Source organism: Carettochelys insculpta, chromosome 3 (genome assembly GCF_033958435.1).
Source record: "Carettochelys insculpta isolate YL-2023 chromosome 3, ASM3395843v1, whole genome shotgun sequence".
NCBI lineage: Eukaryota > Metazoa > Chordata > Testudines > Carettochelyidae > Carettochelys > Carettochelys insculpta.
Window position 1 is genome coordinate 119,514,317 of NC_134139.1, and position 16,692 is coordinate 119,531,008.

At 48.4% G+C, this 16,692-nt stretch overlaps 2 protein-coding genes across 7 annotated transcripts in view; one reads left to right on the forward strand and one right to left on the reverse strand.

The window, feature by feature from the left end:
• DSE (dermatan sulfate epimerase) overlaps window positions 1-991 on the reverse strand; it is a 63,538-nt gene extending 62,547 nt beyond the window's left edge. For 2 of the 3 annotated variants that reach the window (XM_074990706.1, XM_074990704.1), the window contains exon 1: window positions 571-975. The gene's annotated coding sequence lies outside the window, so the exon portion shown is untranslated. Of the gene's footprint in view, window positions 1-570 lie in introns of all 3 variants that reach the window. The other variant, XM_074990705.1, reaches the window with a different exon arrangement.
• A 251-nt stretch (window positions 992-1,242) lies between these two features.
• The window catches only part of LOC142011369 (uncharacterized), an 86,215-nt gene continuing 70,765 nt past the window's right edge, over window positions 1,243-16,692 (forward strand). The window contains exons 1-4 of one of the 4 annotated variants that reach the window (XR_012645065.1): window positions 1,243-1,629; window positions 2,114-2,182; window positions 9,351-9,418; window positions 10,584-12,198. Coding sequence is in view for 3 of the 4 variants with exons in the window: in XM_074990710.1 (XP_074846811.1) it covers window positions 1,373-1,629; window positions 2,114-2,182; window positions 9,351-9,418 (394 nt within the window). In the remaining variant the exon portion in view is untranslated. Of the gene's footprint in view, window positions 1,630-2,113; window positions 2,183-9,350; window positions 9,419-10,583; window positions 12,199-16,692 lie in introns of those variants that run through there. The other 3 variants (XM_074990710.1, XM_074990713.1, XM_074990712.1) reach the window with 3 other exon arrangements.

The following is a 16,692-nucleotide window of genomic DNA, read 5'->3' on the forward strand; positions in this document are numbered from 1 at the left end:
CGCCCCAGCCTTGAACCCCTCCTGCACCCTAAGCCCAGCCCAGCCCCTGCTCCTGCACTCTAAGCTCTCTGGCCCAGCATGGAGCCCCCCTGCACCCAAACACTTCCCCTCCAGCCCCATCCCAGAAGAGCTGGAACAATTTTGCGAGACGCGTACTGGGAGCTGGTGAACCAAACCATTAACCCTCTGTATAATGGGACCCGCCTCTAGCCGGGGGGCTGCACACTGCTCGTTCCAGAGCCTATGCTGGCGCCTGCACCCCCCGAACCTCGTGCAGCGGCCCAATGCACTTTGTGCTGGGCGCCCGCAGGCGGGCGTTGCATCGCGCTGCCCCGGGCCCCAGTGCGCGCCCCTGGCAAGCACCAGCTAGAGGGGCCACTGACGGGAGCAGAGCGCCCCAGGTCGCTCCGGAAGAGCTCTCGCCCCCGCTCTAGACCGGCAGGAGGAAGGACACGTCCCCCCCGCGTTCCGCCGGCTCCGTTCGCGGCGGGGAGGTGCCCCGGGCAGCCAGGGGGCGCCTCGGGGCCGCAGCGCCTCTGCCCATCACAGCCCCGCCCAGCCGCGCCGTACCTCTGTCCGACCCGCGTCACGGCCCCGGGGGAGGCCGGGCCCGATCCCCGCCTGGGAGCTGCGGCTGGGCCCGGGGGGGAACCCGCGGCAGGACGCCCAGCAGCGAGCCCTGCCCGCTCGCCCGCCGCACGTGCCCCGGCCCCGAGCCTCTTCAGCTCACGCCTCAGGCCGGGCCCGGCCGGCGCGCAGCGGCTGCAGGGCGCAGCATCCCGCGGCGGTGCGGGGCACAGGGCCAGGCCGCTCCGAGAAGGCGCCGCGCGGCAGCCCCCGGCGGGCGCCCCTCCCCCTTACCTCGGCTCGCCGCGCGTCTGCTCCGCAACCCCTCCCCTCCCCGGCGCGTCCGCCCGCTCGCTCGGCAGCCCCTGCTCCGCCTCAGCAGGGCCCGTCCGCGGTGGGGCGGATGGAGGCGCCGGGGGCCAGGCGCGGGATGTGCAGGCGTCGCCCGAGCTGCGCCGGAGGGAGGAAACCGCAACGTCACCGGCTGCAGCTGGGGAGCCCCCCGCGTCCAGCCCGCCCCCCGCTGGGCCCGCAGCCACTTCCCGGGCGGGCAGCGGAACGTGCCTCCCTCCTCCCCCGCCGGCGATTCCCTCTCGGGGCTCCCTGCGCAGCCAGCAGCGCTCAGCCCCAGCCGGGAGCCTGCTGTTACTTGGACACCCCCCTCTCCCGCAGTCCCCGCAGAACAACCTGGAGCTCCGGCTGGCCCCGCACATCCGCCCCCCAGCCCGAGCCGTGTAAATCCCAGGCGTAGCGCCCCGGTCCTCCTTGATTCAGCCCAGTTTTGGCCGGGGACCTCCAAGTCCTAATGCCTAAACCGAAAGCCCGTGGCTACACGCCCCCTTCACCCCCCGAACTCATGGACCATGCTGCTTTCCGGCCCCGAAGTGCTACCAAATCCCTGCCCAGTGCAGGGCTCCTGCTGAATCAAACCCACTTTGGCCCCTCGCTCCCAAAGTCTGGGCAGGAGCAGAAAACAAGCATGGGCATTCCAGGACAGACCAGACCCGAATGGGACCTGGAGCAGGAGGCCACAAAAGCAGTTTGGGTTATGGAAGGTAAAAGGTGAGATGTCAACGCTGTTTTGCTCAGATTGAATTTCTGCTCTTTTCAATTTGATCCACCGCACCTAACAGCATAGATGTTAAACTTCAGAGTTCAGTCCATTCGTATTCAGTATCCATCTCAAGCAGTCACCATTCTGTACTAGAGAAGTAAAATTTCTTGTTCAAAACCAAGGATCACCACCCAAAACCAACAAAGAAAGAAACCAGAGTCCACTCAGATTGGGCTTTTAAAAAATCATATTCAGTGTTTGGATATGTGTTCCCCAATGTCTGATTGAACCAATGCTTTCTTAGTTGAATCAGATCTGGCTGGCATCATATGTGTTATATACCACCAGCATTATAAAACTGAGGATAGAATAGCTGAGGATAAAATAAGAAATATTTTGGAATTGTTGTCTTTACTTCTTTAGCCTGTATTTGGTTGCAGATTTTCCAGTATTTCTTGGCCCTGGAGGGCTGAAATTTTTTATCATTTTCAGGCTCTTCTGTTGGGATCAAATTAAATCATTTTTGTGTGCAAAGATTAAGCGCTGGACACTTCTGGTAAGGTAAGCAAATAAATACATTCTGTTCACCTACATTTTCCCAGATGGTACTAAGAAATCTATTCTGTGCTGCAGCTTGACATAGAATGGTTGCTGAACTACATCAGAGGTGGTTGCATTTTAATGGTGGGGGTTTGACAGTGATGTCTGCACACAATCAGTAAAGTATTCTTAGGAGAGTGGATCTTAACCTTTCCAGATCACTGCACCCATTTCAGGAGTCTGATTTGTCTTCCAGCATACCCCCACATTTCACCTCACTTGAAAACTCCTTGTTTACAAAATCAGACATACAAATACAAAAGTTGCACAGTACACTTTTGCTGAAAAATTGCTTACTCTCTCGTTTTACCATATAATTAAAAATAAATCAATTAGAATATAAATATTGTACTTACATTCCAGTGCATAGTATATATACTAGCACAAACAAATCATTGTGTATGAAATTTTAGTTTGTACTGATTCACTAGAGCTTTTTATGTAGTCTGTTGTAAGATCCCAAATGGAGCTACGAAGGGCGCGATCCATAGTCTATGTAGACTGAAGGATGCCTACTACTGTAAGACTAAGCAAATACTGGATGAGGTGATGTACTGCCTGGAAGATCTCTGCATACTCCCAGACCAATGTCCCTATTTGAGAACCACTGCCGAAGGATTCTTGTTATAGGAATGTAAAAGCTGTGGTTTGAGAAGAGGAAGTTACTCACTTTGTGCAGTAATGATGGTTCTTTGAGATTTGTATCCCCATGGGGACGCTGGGTGTTGGTGTGTCTTCTCATTGGCTCTTGGAGGTTCTTCTATAGCCATGGTTTCCCTCACTGAGCATGCACAGTAGCAGTTCTTTGTGCTATCTGGTGCACACGTGGCCTGGGACACCTCTGTTCCTTCTCCACCCCACAAATAGAGCAGGATAAGGAGGGAGGGAAGCAGAGCACCCCCCGGAGACACATGTCTTGAAGAACCATTGTCACTGCATAAGATGAGTAACTTCCCCTTTTTCTTTCAAGTAGTGTCCCTGCGGGTGCACCACTCTGGGTGATTGTAGAGCAGCAGTCACAGTTTGGAGGTGGGTTTGGAGCTTGATATCTACCACAGTAGGTAGCACTGCTTGTCTCACTTGGGCGGAGCAAGCAATGGAAGACAAGAGAGTATAGTGCTGTGCAAGCATGTTGCTGGAAGACTACGTAGCAGCCTTGCAAGTGTCCATAAGGGGTGCGTTCTTGCGAAAGGTGGTAGTTGAGGACATAGCCTGCGTGGAGTGGGTGGTGACAGCTCCTGGGAGTTCCCATCAAAGTGCGTAATGTGTGAATGCAGGTGGAGATGCACTTAGACAGCTGCTGGGATGAGACAGGCAGGCCCCTGGACTGCTCTGCAAAGGACAGTAAAAGCCCCGGGGATATATGCCAAGGTTTTGTGCAATCGATGTAAAAAGCCAACACCCGACGGATATCCAGGATGTGCCATGCTGCATGCACAGGATTGGAGTGCAGCTACAGGGAAAAAGGAAGGGAATATGTTTGTTAATGTGAAATGGAGAGGAAACCCTAGGAAGAAAATTGGGATGAGAGTGAAGGGCCACCCTATCCTTGGAAAGCACAGTATAAAGATGTCTGACAATGAGGGTAGCAAGGTCCCCAGCGTTCCTAGCTGACAAGATGGTGACTAAGAATGAGACCTTCATCCACAGGTGAGGCCAGGTATACATCACCAGGCATTCTAACGGTGGTTTTTTGAGGCCCTTAAGGACATGGTTAAGGTCCCAGATAGGAACCGGAGAGCTTACTGATGGGAAGGTGTTCTGAAGGCCTGTGAGAAAACAGGTGATGGGATGGGTGAGGAAGGAGATCCCATCATGTGCTTGGTGGAAAGTTGCCAATGCCGTGGCATGCACCCGGACAGTACTGAGGGAGAAGCCTGACTTGCGCAGGTACAGCAGGTAGTCAAGAAGAATGGGGAGAGGCGTGGTATGAGGAGGCATAGAATACCCACCAGGAGAGGTTCTGAAAGGCTTTGGCATGATCTGCAGGTGGAGACGACACCGAAAGCACCGTATCATCTGGCAAGGACGAGGAGGAGTGCAAAGGGGATTCCTCTCCACCCTCCGACAAGGAGTCCTCAGTGCTGGAACGCTGAGATGGCAGATATAGTGCCAATGTAGAAGGCTGTGGCAAGGGGAGATGACCCCAGAAGCCCTGGACGGTGCCAATGGGATGTGAGAGTGTAGTGATCATGCCTGCCACAATGACCACTGCAGTGCTGGGTCCTCATGATGGGAACAATGATGTTTCAACAATGGTGGAGGCAGTTGCAGGTGCGCCATAACGGATCTTGCATCTTGTCAGGTGGAGTGCATGGGACTGGAGTACTGGGAGGAAAATACACTCCAACAGTTGGAACCGCCCCTTCCCGGAGTCAGAGGTCTGGTTTCCCATGCATGTGAGAGTCCTGATCTCTGGGACAGGCCTGGGGACATGGCTGGTACCAGGGAGGCCTGATGTGGAGAGCTGAGCACTGCTGGACCCAGTGCCGGATACACTTTTGGTGGCAAGTTGGTTCATTGCCACTTCGATGCCATGCCACGCTCGGGTGCCAGCAGTTCTGGACTTAGGGTGTCCTGGTGCTGCTTCATTGCTATTTTTGATGCTCCACGGGAGTGGGGCAATGTGATAGCCCTGGTGTTATGTGGTGCCATGTCCTGGGACTGTCCTAAGCAGTGTGGCACTTTGGATCAGTGCTGCTTATGCTCCGGGTTTGGCATGGAGAGTGGGGTCTTGGTCTTCAAAGACCATTTGTGCCCTGGGCTCGAGGCAGCTGAAGCCAACGGTGCAGGTGGCATCAAAGGCACCAAGTGCTTATGGCTTGGTTCTGACAGCGCTCTCTTTGGCAGTGCTGGGAGGAACAGTGCTGGGGAGGCCATGGCACATTTTGCTGTTGGCATGGCCCAAGAAGCCGGCACTAGAGGCCAGGGACATGCCAGAGATGGGTCCGCCACCACAGGAAGGGTGCCAACCACAGCAGGTGGATGTTCAGAGTCTGTACCTTTGGTCTCCCATGCTGAGTCTTCAGCAGGTGGCTGCTCCAGGGCCGTTTACTGGAGGAACTTTTCATATAAATATGTTTTCGAGCCTGTTGGCTCAGTCCTTTCTAGCCTGCACCGTAAAGCTGAAACAATGAGTGCAAGACTGAGTCTGGTGCCCTTCACCCAGTCATTTAATGCAGGAAGCTTGGCTTCCCTAGATGTGGTGCACCGCATAAAACCCAGGGAACCCGGCATGGCGATGATGCAGCAATAATTCTAACTAACTGTCTAATTGGGTTGTTTTTCAGAGGGGACAAATCTCCATCTATAGCCAAGGATGGCAGAGAAGGAACTAAGGGGTCCTGTGTTGCATGTGTGCCAGATAGCATAAGGAGGTGCTACTGTGTGTGCATGGCACAGCACAGGAAACCACAGCTATAGAGGAATCTCCGAGCACCAGCGTGAGGATGCACAAACACTCAGAGTGGAGTTCCCAATGGGACACTACTAGAAGAAGAAGCAGATTTTAATCAGGTTGTTTACAGCAGGCATTTTGACTCACTGGTGTATTGAAAAGATTGGCTAACTTCTGGAAACAAACATTTGTTTTAACTTTTTGGTGCTGCAGCTCTGTTGGATTTCACAACAGTATTATCACAATGAAGAGACCAGCCACAATCAAAAGGTGCAGACTCATGCCATAGTCTGGAATGAACCCATGTCTGTTTCCAGTGGTGACAAGAATAAAGAGCTTCTGTTACATTCATGGAAGCATGAGGCTTATTGTTACCAGAAGAAACACCTATTTGGGTGAAATCGTGTCATGGTGCGTTGCCAGATTTTTATCTCATAAACGTGTGAGGAGGATTAGCTTTGTTCCACCACAAACTTCCTCTTTCACCATGTGAAGTCAGGGGCAGATTTTTAAAAGTTCAATCAGTTAAAGATGCAAATAGCAGCCATTGTGATTTTCAAACACACCAAAGCTGCTGTTTCCTACTGATTGCAAAATAACCTAAATGGTTGCACTCCTTTGAAAACACCAGTAGGTGCCTCTCTGTCCAGTCTCACCAGGGTGCTGTGAGGATAAATCAGTTCATTAAAGACTGTGAGATGCCAAGCTACTAACAGAACTGTAACGGAGAGATAGCTGTGTTAGTCTATATTCCATCAAAACAAAAAAGCAGTCATATTGCACTTTAAAGACTAACAAAATAATTTATTAGGTGATGAGCTTTTGTGGGGCAGACCCACTTAGTTATAGATCTGACTAAGTAGGTCTGTCCCACAAAAGCTCATCACCTAATAAATTATTTTATTAGTCTTTAAAGTGCTACATGACAGCTTTTTTGCTTTCTAACTGAACAGGGATGTTACAACTGTCTCAGAAGGAGGTAGAAGGTTCCTTTTCTGAGTGAATCTTAGGATTTTTGTTATTTTATTTTTCACACCCTTTAAACATTGGTCACCTGGGCAATAGGAGCATCATCCAAAAAAGTCATTTTCCTTCCTGTAGTCAGATGAGACATTTGATTCCAATGGCTGTAACTGTGGTATGAGTCTTGAACCTCCCTTCTCCTTGTGCATCTCCTAATACCCTGGCTAGAGGCACTACTGTTCTGACTCCACCTGTTAAAATCCTCTTTCATGCCTTTATCTTCTAGAGCGTGGACTGTTTCCCTGCATCAGGATCTCTGAAGGTCCCAGTCTCCAATATGTGAAGAAAGTATTGTGAAGTAGTAGGCAATATCCAGGACACACAACTTAATCAACCTAGTCCTTAAACAATTCAGAGTTTCATATTCACTTTAGGGTTATGTTCAAAAGGCTCTTTTTGGTTTTCAAACCTTGTATGGATTGTGGTTCCAGTATCTTCTGTAGCTTTTCCTTGATGGCTTTTTGAGTGTTCAGAGATCCCAATGCCAAGTACAAGTCATTAAAGTGAAAAAATGGTTACAAGAGACAGAAAAATAAAATGCTTTCCAGTAGCCAAATTTCACAAGTGAGACTGAGTTTAAGATAAAGTAGACTTGGTTCAAAGTAAAGACCTTGCCACCGATTCCCTGCAGCATTGGCTGACCAGAAGGAGAAATCTTAGGGTTTCCTGCCTGGTTTATAGTTTAGTCACCTCTGGCAGATGTTCTGTATCTGCATCATCCATTGCCCCCAGCACCTTCAGATTCCATCAACAAATATAATTATTTCTCTCCCCGCTCTGGTTATGCTGTTCTATTGAAATTTGGGAAGGTCCTATTAAAATGTAATACATTCTGAGATACTGTTTCCATAAAACTACACTAGGTTCCAGCCCAGGGCCCCATACTATCCAGCTAGGCCCCCGTTCTGTCCAACTGTCAGCATCCATATTGAAGCTTTCCTTGAGCTATTTCCTCTAGCTTGCCTCTGGGTCTTGCAAGCTCTTCCCTGGTTACCCAAGGCCCCTCCAAGCCCTTACTCTCTGGACAGCTTTCCTCCATGCACTCATCTGCCTTTCCTGGTTTGACTTTCCCCTGCTGGGCCAGGGCCTTGACAGAGCCTTGTTGATCCTTACTGTCTATTTCATCCAGCTCCACCCTCTCCCCCAGCACCCAGACCCTGTCATCACTTGAACTTCATTTCTTTTTCTGTAGGAATGCCTGATACTTGAGAGGTGTGGCTAATTCTGCAATCAGGATTGGCTTAGCCCCAGGCCCTCCAGCCCAAGGGTAAGTCACCTGGTTACTCTTCCAGCCTTTTAATTATTCCTGCTGCACAAGCCACACAACCACCCAGGCTTTTTAGTTCTTTCTCCTCTTTGTGTCTTTGTATCTTCCAAGTACCTCTCTGTGCCTGGAACCCCCTTCCTGAAGTGTGTTGCCTGGGCTCCGTTTTTCTCTCAAAGCGCATGTCTACCATGATGAGGCCTATTGATAAATAAAACAGAAAGGTACAAACCCCACCGGACACTCATGTTACTCAGCCAAAGCAACTGTATGTCTTTGTGCTGTAACCCTTGTACTCCTTCCTTCTTTCCTTCCATAGGTGCAATTGTTCCTTATCGTATCTTCACTCCTATTGCTAAATCCAGTCAGGAAGGGACGCTGGGCCAGTTCTTTTTTTGCATCAAATTGTAAGGAGCAAATCAGAGGGCACGAGGTGAAGTTGGTTTAAAGCTCACCTTTGCACTCCCTTGATCCTGGTGCTGCTCTGCATAGACTATTCCCTCTGACTGCATTAGCACAAACTCAAGGCTGCTCTAGTTGTAGCAAGCTATGTCAATCCTCAGCCTTATTAGGGGCATCTTGGCCACAACCCTTTTTCCATGCTATGTCAGTAAAAGGAGGGTGAATAGCACTTGAGTCTGTGGGACCTGTGCACCTGTTGAGGTGATCTTCCCAGGGCTGGTCAAAGACAGATCACACTAGCAGTATGACACAAAGCTGCTACCCCACATGGGAAGATCTAGCCCCTGAATTTTTATTGCTCTGTAGATTAGCAACTATACTGAAGGGAGCTGTAAGAACAACTATACAACAATAAGTAAGTAGTCACTTACCTTTCTCCATTCTTTCTCTTGCACACTCATCACACTCTTCTCCCAGATTGGCCTCCTGCTGTCCTATTCCAGGGTGGTCAAGGCAGTGGTAATGCTAGCTGGAAGGGGAGAACGCTAGAATTCCTTCCTGATGATTCTTTTTACGTAAATTGAGCAACTTCTCTGCTTTATGCTTCCTTCTTTTCCTTCCTGCTTGTGCTCTGTTTTTGGCTCTGTTTGAGCTCATACCAGCAAATAGGTAGTAAGTGAGATGTAGAGATAAGCTGAAGCAGATTTCGGTGTGATGCAAGACCGTGCGACATCAGGAAGCTCAGCCACTGGAAAGTGAAGAAGTTGCTATGCAAAGGTAGCATGCCATGAAGTCCCTCTTGCCCATTCTTCAATCCATGGGCAGGAGGAGAGCAATTGTTAAGTGTGCACAGTAGTGCCTCATATCCTTGGCACAGCAGAGTGACATAAACCACTGAACAGGATTATGCTTCAGGAAGCGGGTGGGTGTATCAAGTAGTCTGCATCCTGTCGCAGTTCCTCAGAGTTGTGTCAACTCATGATCAAGCCATCTGAACGCTTGCTAGTGATATTTTCCTCCTGTACCCAACACATTTCCTGTAGGTGGTCGGATGCCAGTGGTGCTTTGATCCCCAGCGTGTGTCCTTTGCAAGAAAAGAGTGGTCATCCAGGTAATTTCTGTTACTTTTACATTACCGTGGATCAGGCCTACATTTAGCCTTACTCTGCTCCTTGTTCCCCTATAAGATAGCTGTTATGGTACTTAACTCTCGTCCTGCTCTTTTTTTTCTTGCTCCCACCCTCTCTTGGAATTAGCCGTTAGTTGGAATCCTGCAGTCTACCTTTTCTGCTTGCAAGCATCACTCTAAGGTTGCCGCCTAACTCCAGGAGAACATTTCCTGCGATAGCACAGAACTGATCTATGTATGGCTTCTCACACTAGCACAATGGGGGCATACCTTATTTCTTAAACTATACCTTCAATTTCCTCTCCCTTGATTGTGATGTCTTTAATTGGCTATGCTGTCTTCCACTGGGAAGGGCAAACTGTGCTCACACTCAGGCAGACTTTACAAGGTAGAATTAATCAGTGCTTCTACTGAGCCATCACTTTCTCATGCCCTGAATTTCCAAGATGTTTACAAAGTGAAAGCCTCCCAGCAATGTTTTGAAAATTTATATATTCACGTACACCCCTTTTCACATAATATGACAGTGGAATCCACCTACCTTTTGTATATTTGACATAATGGAAGTTGACTGGTCAGCTACAACACAACTGATGCTTCTTGCCCACTTGGGAAACAATGTTGCTTACATGCTCTATATTTTCTGTATGTCTCCTTTTATTTATTTACTTATTTATTATGGGGAATGTGTGAACAAAAAGAGATGGTGTTCTGGCAAATGTTTGGTGTTGTTTACTTTCCATCACAAGTCATAGTCTTCTCACTGTGAGATCATCCCTATTTATTATTTATTGGTGGTGTATGTTGGAATATGACCATCAATATAATTGCTATTAGCACTATTATACAAGTGCAACAAATCTTGTACTACATAATATCATGGAAGGTGTTCATGGAAGTTACAGTCTATCAAATATGAAAACAAAAAAGCAGTCAAGTAGCACCCTAAGACTAACAAAATAATTTATTAAGTGATGGGTCTGTCCCACGAAAGCTCACCACCTAATACATTATTTTGTTAGTCTTTAAATTGCTACTTGACTGCTTTTTTGTTTTACTAGAATACAGACTAATAAGGCTATGTCTCTGTCACTCTATCAAATATGATTATCCTGGTTAAATCCATGTATTGTTTCTATATCTCCAGTTATGAATATTGGCTTTGGACTTACATCTTAGCTATGTTCTGTATTCCTTGGTGACCCCCACCAGATAGATTTACATCAAGACCAGCAAGCTATGTGTCGATAGCCCATTAAGGATACTCCACTCTTTACAGTGGGACACAGAAGAAACTCATCTTGCCCAGTAAGCCTCCCTGTGGATGCCTCAGTAGGAATACGGGCAATGACTGCCTCTGTAGGTCATCAAACTGTATAAGGAACCGTGATATGCTCCCTTGACCCTGGACTCCATCTTGGACCGCTACCTTTCTGCAAAGAGAGGTTGCGAGCTCTGTTTGAGACAGTAGAATTGCAAGCACGTGGCAAAAGATATAAAAGAATTCCTGAGACAGTTCCATTTTGTCTTCATTTCTCTGGACTGAATGTATAACAGTGAAGCTTTTGAACAAAGACTGATGATTCCCAATACGTTTGGGTAAGCAGTATTTTTGCAAACCAGCAGTTTATCCCATCACAGTTATGATCCTGATCTATGAAGACTGAAAAAATCACTTGTATGTGTATGGTCTATTATCCATTTATCTTTTTTTTTTCTTTTCTTTCATCATTACACCATTAGATTTAGTTACTAAAGGATTTGTGGCCATGTGATTATTGAGTGAGATATGTACTATATATTGACCTGGCTCAGTGGCTGATCTCTTGGGATCTTATACCTGATTAAACTATTTTTCAGCAACCAGTCATTTATAGTCCAGTGTCTTGGTGCTGAGTCAGGAATGCTGAAGCAGATTTTGACTTTTAACCAATGTGATGAGACAGCTGTTCGCTTTTGTTCCTGGCTCGGTGTTAACTACTTATCAACTATTTCTCAGCAGTTTGTCCTAAATGTGGCATTCTTGGATGTGTGCCACTGAGACATGTTGATAGTAGGGTACACAACATGCTAGGTACTTCCCATGTACAGAGGAAGAACCTTCTCCTAAAGTATGTGGTCTGTAAAAGGCAGAACAAAAGGTTTGGGAAAAGAAGTGAAACACACTCTCAAAGTGAGCAGCATTGCAAGAAGCACAGACTGTTAATTATTTAACCAAAGTATATAAAAGCCACCCTACCTCTCCACCAATGTTATCGCATGTTGATCCCCAATGTCAAGCTGCTGCCTGCTTCCCAAGCCATGCTTTCATTCCATGTTCATATCACCTAGCCACTGGCATCCCACAGGTACCTTCCTGACAGCCATGAAGCCGTCCAGTCAACAGCAGTGAGCAGGACACACGTAGGATGACACAGGAGACTACTCAGTAGGTGGAGAAGATGTGATCTTTCCTAGTGCTGCTGCAGGTGTTTGGTGCTCGAGTAATGGTGTCCCCTGCTTATGGGGCTGCCCAAGGTTTGAGTAAACTGGGTCACTTCGGGGGTGGCAGGAGACGGAAGCTCGGTTTGGCTAGCTCCCTGCAGCACTGCTGCAGCTGCTCTGGCACCTGGTTGTCATATTATTGGTCTGATCTGTAGAATGCTGCATGTCCTCAGATATCCATGGATAGGGGAATGGATACTTAACAGGGCTCTCCTCCACCCCTCCCTGGCTGCCAGGTGCAGGGGCAGGTGAGTGCCTGGAGGGGCCTCTGCATGGCTGGCAGGGAAAGGATGCAACAGGCTCTATTCTAAATCTCCCTGCAGGAGAGGCCACTTGCTGACCCTGCATGAACTCCCTCTCTCCAGCCTGGTGAGCGCTGACCTGCTGAGTCCCGACCCCAGGTCCCTGCTGCTTTTTATCCCCAGCCCTTGCTGCCTTTTAACCCCAGTCCCTGCATTTGCACTGCCTGCCTCTTTCCTGCATGACCTTGCTACCTTCTCGCTCAGCTCTGCTCCCCCACCCCTCCCTTGCAAAAGCAAGTAAAATTCAGATTGTGGATTGGGTAAGTTGAGCCTGGCAGGTGCAGATCGGATGCAGATCCACATTTTTTATCCACTCGGGGCTCTAGTGATCTGCACAACATCACATAAAGAGGGTTTGTCACCTCCAGATTCTGAGATAAAACGCCTCTGCCTAGTCAGTTCAAAACTGCATTGGCAGTTTTGCTATCACATTTTTGCTAGCATTAATCTGATTTCCTGTCCACTATCACCAATGATCTTTCATTTTGAATGTGCTTCATGGTTCTGCGTATGGGCTCAGACTATGTTATATTAAAGGAATAGTGGTAGGTGGAAACTACAGCTCTCTATTATAATTCTGAGGCACAATGAGAAAAGTGTTACAATATACAGTCAGGAGTAGTGCAGAGAATGGTGCATGAAATACTCTTTATATTCATAATAGCTGATAAAGGGAGGCTCTTCTGTGATGTTTAAAAACATCTCTTAAAATTTTGCTTTATTTTCATTAGGAATAGAGGGTGGGATTTGCTGAATTGCACTAGTAATTTAAGAAAATACACCCTATTGAAAATCCATTCCCTGATCAAAGAGATGCTTTTGAAAATCTCATCTGTAGGAGATTTGGGCACAGGCATCTAATATTTTTTCCTGTCTGGTGAGGATAAACTTCTTAGGAGAAGAAGTCAATGTCATTGTTCTATACAGAGATGTGCATTAGCGCCAACCTCCAAAATAAGTTCCTTTCTGACAGCCTGGTACAATTTGGTCTGCTCAGATCAGCTGAGAATTCTACAGAACATTTATAATTTATGTCTCCACTTGTGCCACTGCCATTTTGTGTGTTTCACCCTCTAATTTAGACAAGTGGACCAAAACCATAGCACAGTTTTGAAGTGGCTATTATCCCCACAACAAGTATTTTAAACTGTATTAGAGAAAACCATGTATGAACTCGGACAGGGTGAGCAGGACACAGGTGGGGTCCCTGGAGGGGTTCTGATTAGCATAGCGTTGTTATAGTGCTGACAGGGTTTCAGATGTTAGCCTGTATACGAACGATACCATCTGGTAACTCCAAAATCTTTGTGGACTTGTGGTGCTTGTCAAAGAGATGACATGGGTACCTGTTATATGCTGCCCAGATTTTCTGCAGACTTTTTCCATAATGATAAGGCATGCTGGTAGTGTTGTTTCCTTTAATACCTGGCGTTATGCATGGAGATTTCTCAGCTTGTGCTGTAAAGAAGTACTTAATTGTACAATGGCAAGCTTTTTACAATGGCAATATCACAGTCTGTCTCTAACTTCCTAGATTTCATCTCATTTTTCAATCTCCTGTTTTTAATCACAGTTCCCGTTTATTTAGGCTGTTTATGCTAAATGAAAATTAAAAACCGTATTTGCTTCCTGCATAAGAGGAATATGGAATGCATTTTCACACAACTTTTCCACAGCCTGCCCCTGGCAAATGCTGTTACAAGGCTAGCGGGCCAGTCCTGAGAAATGTAAAATACAGAAATAAAAATCTGAGAAGTTTCAATTTGGAACTGTTGAAATGTTTTTTTGCTATTGTTGAAATGTTTTACTTTGATTTATTGATTTCATTTTGACCCGGCAGCTACGTGATGGTACGGAGGGCAGCCAGAGAGCCTGGCAACAGTGGTGGTGGGAGCAGCTGGAAAACCCGGCAGCCACATGGTGTGTGAGGGGGGGTGGGGGCAGCCAGAGAGCCCAGCAGCCACGTGGTGCAGTGGGAGCAAGGCAGCCATGTGGAGCAGAGGATAGCCAGAGAGCTCGGCAGCTGCATGGTGGGGGGCAGGGGTCGAGGCGGAGAGCCTGGCAGCCTTGTGGTGCAGGGGTGGTGGGGCAGCTGGAGAGCCCAGCAGCCATGTGATATGGGGGGATTGGGGGGATAAGCTGAGAGCCCAGCAGCTGTGTGGTTCAGGGCAGCTGGTGAGTCCAGGCTGATTCCTGTTTCCTACTTCCTGCTCACCTGGGCTACGTCTACACGTGAAGCCTACATCGAAGTAGCCTATTTCGATGTGGCGACATCAAAATAGGCTATTTCGATGAATAACGTCTACACGTCCTCCAGGGCTGGCAACGTCGATGTTCAACATCGACGTTGCGCAGCACCACATTGAAATAGGCGCAGCGAGGGAACGTCTACACGCCACAGTAGCACACATTGAAATAAGGGTGCCAGGCACAGCTGCAGACAGGGTCACAGGGCGGACTCAACAGCCAGCCGCTCCCTTAAAGGGCCCCTCCCAGACACACTTGCACTAAACAGCACAAGATACACAGAGCCGACAACGAGTTGCAGACCCTGTGCATGCAGCATGAATCCCCCGCTGCAGCAGCAGCAGCCAGAAGCCCTGGGCTAAGGGCTGCTGCCCACGGTGACCATAGAGCCCCGCACGGGCTGGAGAGACAGCGTCTCTCAACCCCCCAGCTGATGGCTGCCATGGAGGACCCCACAATTTCGACGTTGCGGGACGCGGATCGTCTACACGGTCCCTACTTCGACGTTGAACGTCGAAGTAGGGCGCTATTCCTATCTCCTCATGAGGTTAGCGAATTCGACGTCTCGCCGCCTAACGTCGAAGTTAACTTCGAAATAGCGCCCGACGCGTGTAGACGCGATGGGCGCTATTTCGAAGTTGGTGCCGCTACTTCGAAGTAGCGTGCACGTGTAGACGCAGCTCTGGAGAGCAGTGGAGGTGAAATGGAGGGTCAGAATGGACACATTGGGGATACTTCTGGAGGCCGATAAAATTGCATTAAATAACACTGTGTCTACCCTAGCAATAAGTTGACCTTATAAATTTGAATTTGGTGTTACTCCTCGTGGCTGCGTCTGCACTACGAGATCAAATTGAATTTAATTCAGTTAGCTCAATTTTACCATATGACTGTCTTCCCTGTAAAGACCATTAGCTCGACTTTTGGGTGCGCTAGTCTTGAGATTACAAAATTGCAGTTACCTGAGGGGTGTAGCCTCAAGCTCCAATTCAGAAGTTTGATTAAAGGCCCATGTGGAAGCGCCACGTCACAAAAGTGAATTTATTAGCCTCCAGAGGTGTCCTGTATGTAACCCATAGTGCCCCACTCAGTGCTCTGCTCTGGCCGCTGCTCTCCAGTAACAGGAAGAGCCTGAATTTCCAAGTGTGAGCAGCGAGCCTTTAGCTGTGGGCTCATGTCAGTATTGCAGCCTGAGGAATGGCTTCTTTCTTCCTGTTCTGTTAGCGCTGTGAGTGCATCTACCCATTCAAATAGCCCCTGCAGGGAGTTCACGGTGCTGTCTGTACACTTGCTTTTTTTTTCTGCACTGCCTGGCACCAGCCCCTGCCCCGCCACACCACATGGCAACAAGGCCGTGCTGGGGGTTGTGCTTGCATAACATGCCGAGCAGCTTCTTCTCAGCAGTTTACATTTGTGTGCGGACCCCTTTCCCTCCACCACAGGCACCACACAGTCTGGGTCTTTCCCACGCTCAGCCACATCACGTGGATAGCCTCCAGTAATAAAAGGACATGCCTGCCGTTCAGTGCTGGCAATGCTGCCAGTCACGCTGGAAAGAGAGGGCTTTCCAGCCACCATGGGGAAGTCTCCCTTGGGGATTAAGATACTGGGGAAGGAACAGCTCAACTGGTCATCCACTGAGTCCCCGCATCCTGGCCCATACCCAGGCTTGCTGCTGCCACTGGGGAAAAGTCTCCTCCAGCGGCTAAGGGGCTTGCTGCTGCTGTGGGAGGACTACTTCAACTGGTCATCCAGTGACCGACCCCCACCTTGGCTCTTACCTGGGCTTGCTGCCGCTGGAGGAAACCAACAATTCTTTTTTTCCTGCACAGTCCGGGGCCCCGCATTTAGACTCTCCCCAACACCAATATAGTGTAGAGGGAAACCAAAAATTCTTTCTTCCTACATTCTTCTCAATGTAAGAAACATTCTGGGTCCCGCATTATTTTCAGGGGTCACGTTTCGGTAATGACAGGAGATGGATTACTCACTGGATGGCCAGTTGAGAACACAGTCGTTGCACGGAAGCCTTATAGTGCACTGGAAAGCCGAATACCCTTTCAAATAACAACACAATGTATGGGGAAACCAAAAATTCTTTCTTTCTTCCTACATTCTTCACCCTGCATTATTTTCAGGGATAACATTTCGGCAATGATGGGAGGTGGGATGGATGGCCAGTTGAGAATACAGTCAATGCACCTGTGTTGGCAGTGTAATTTG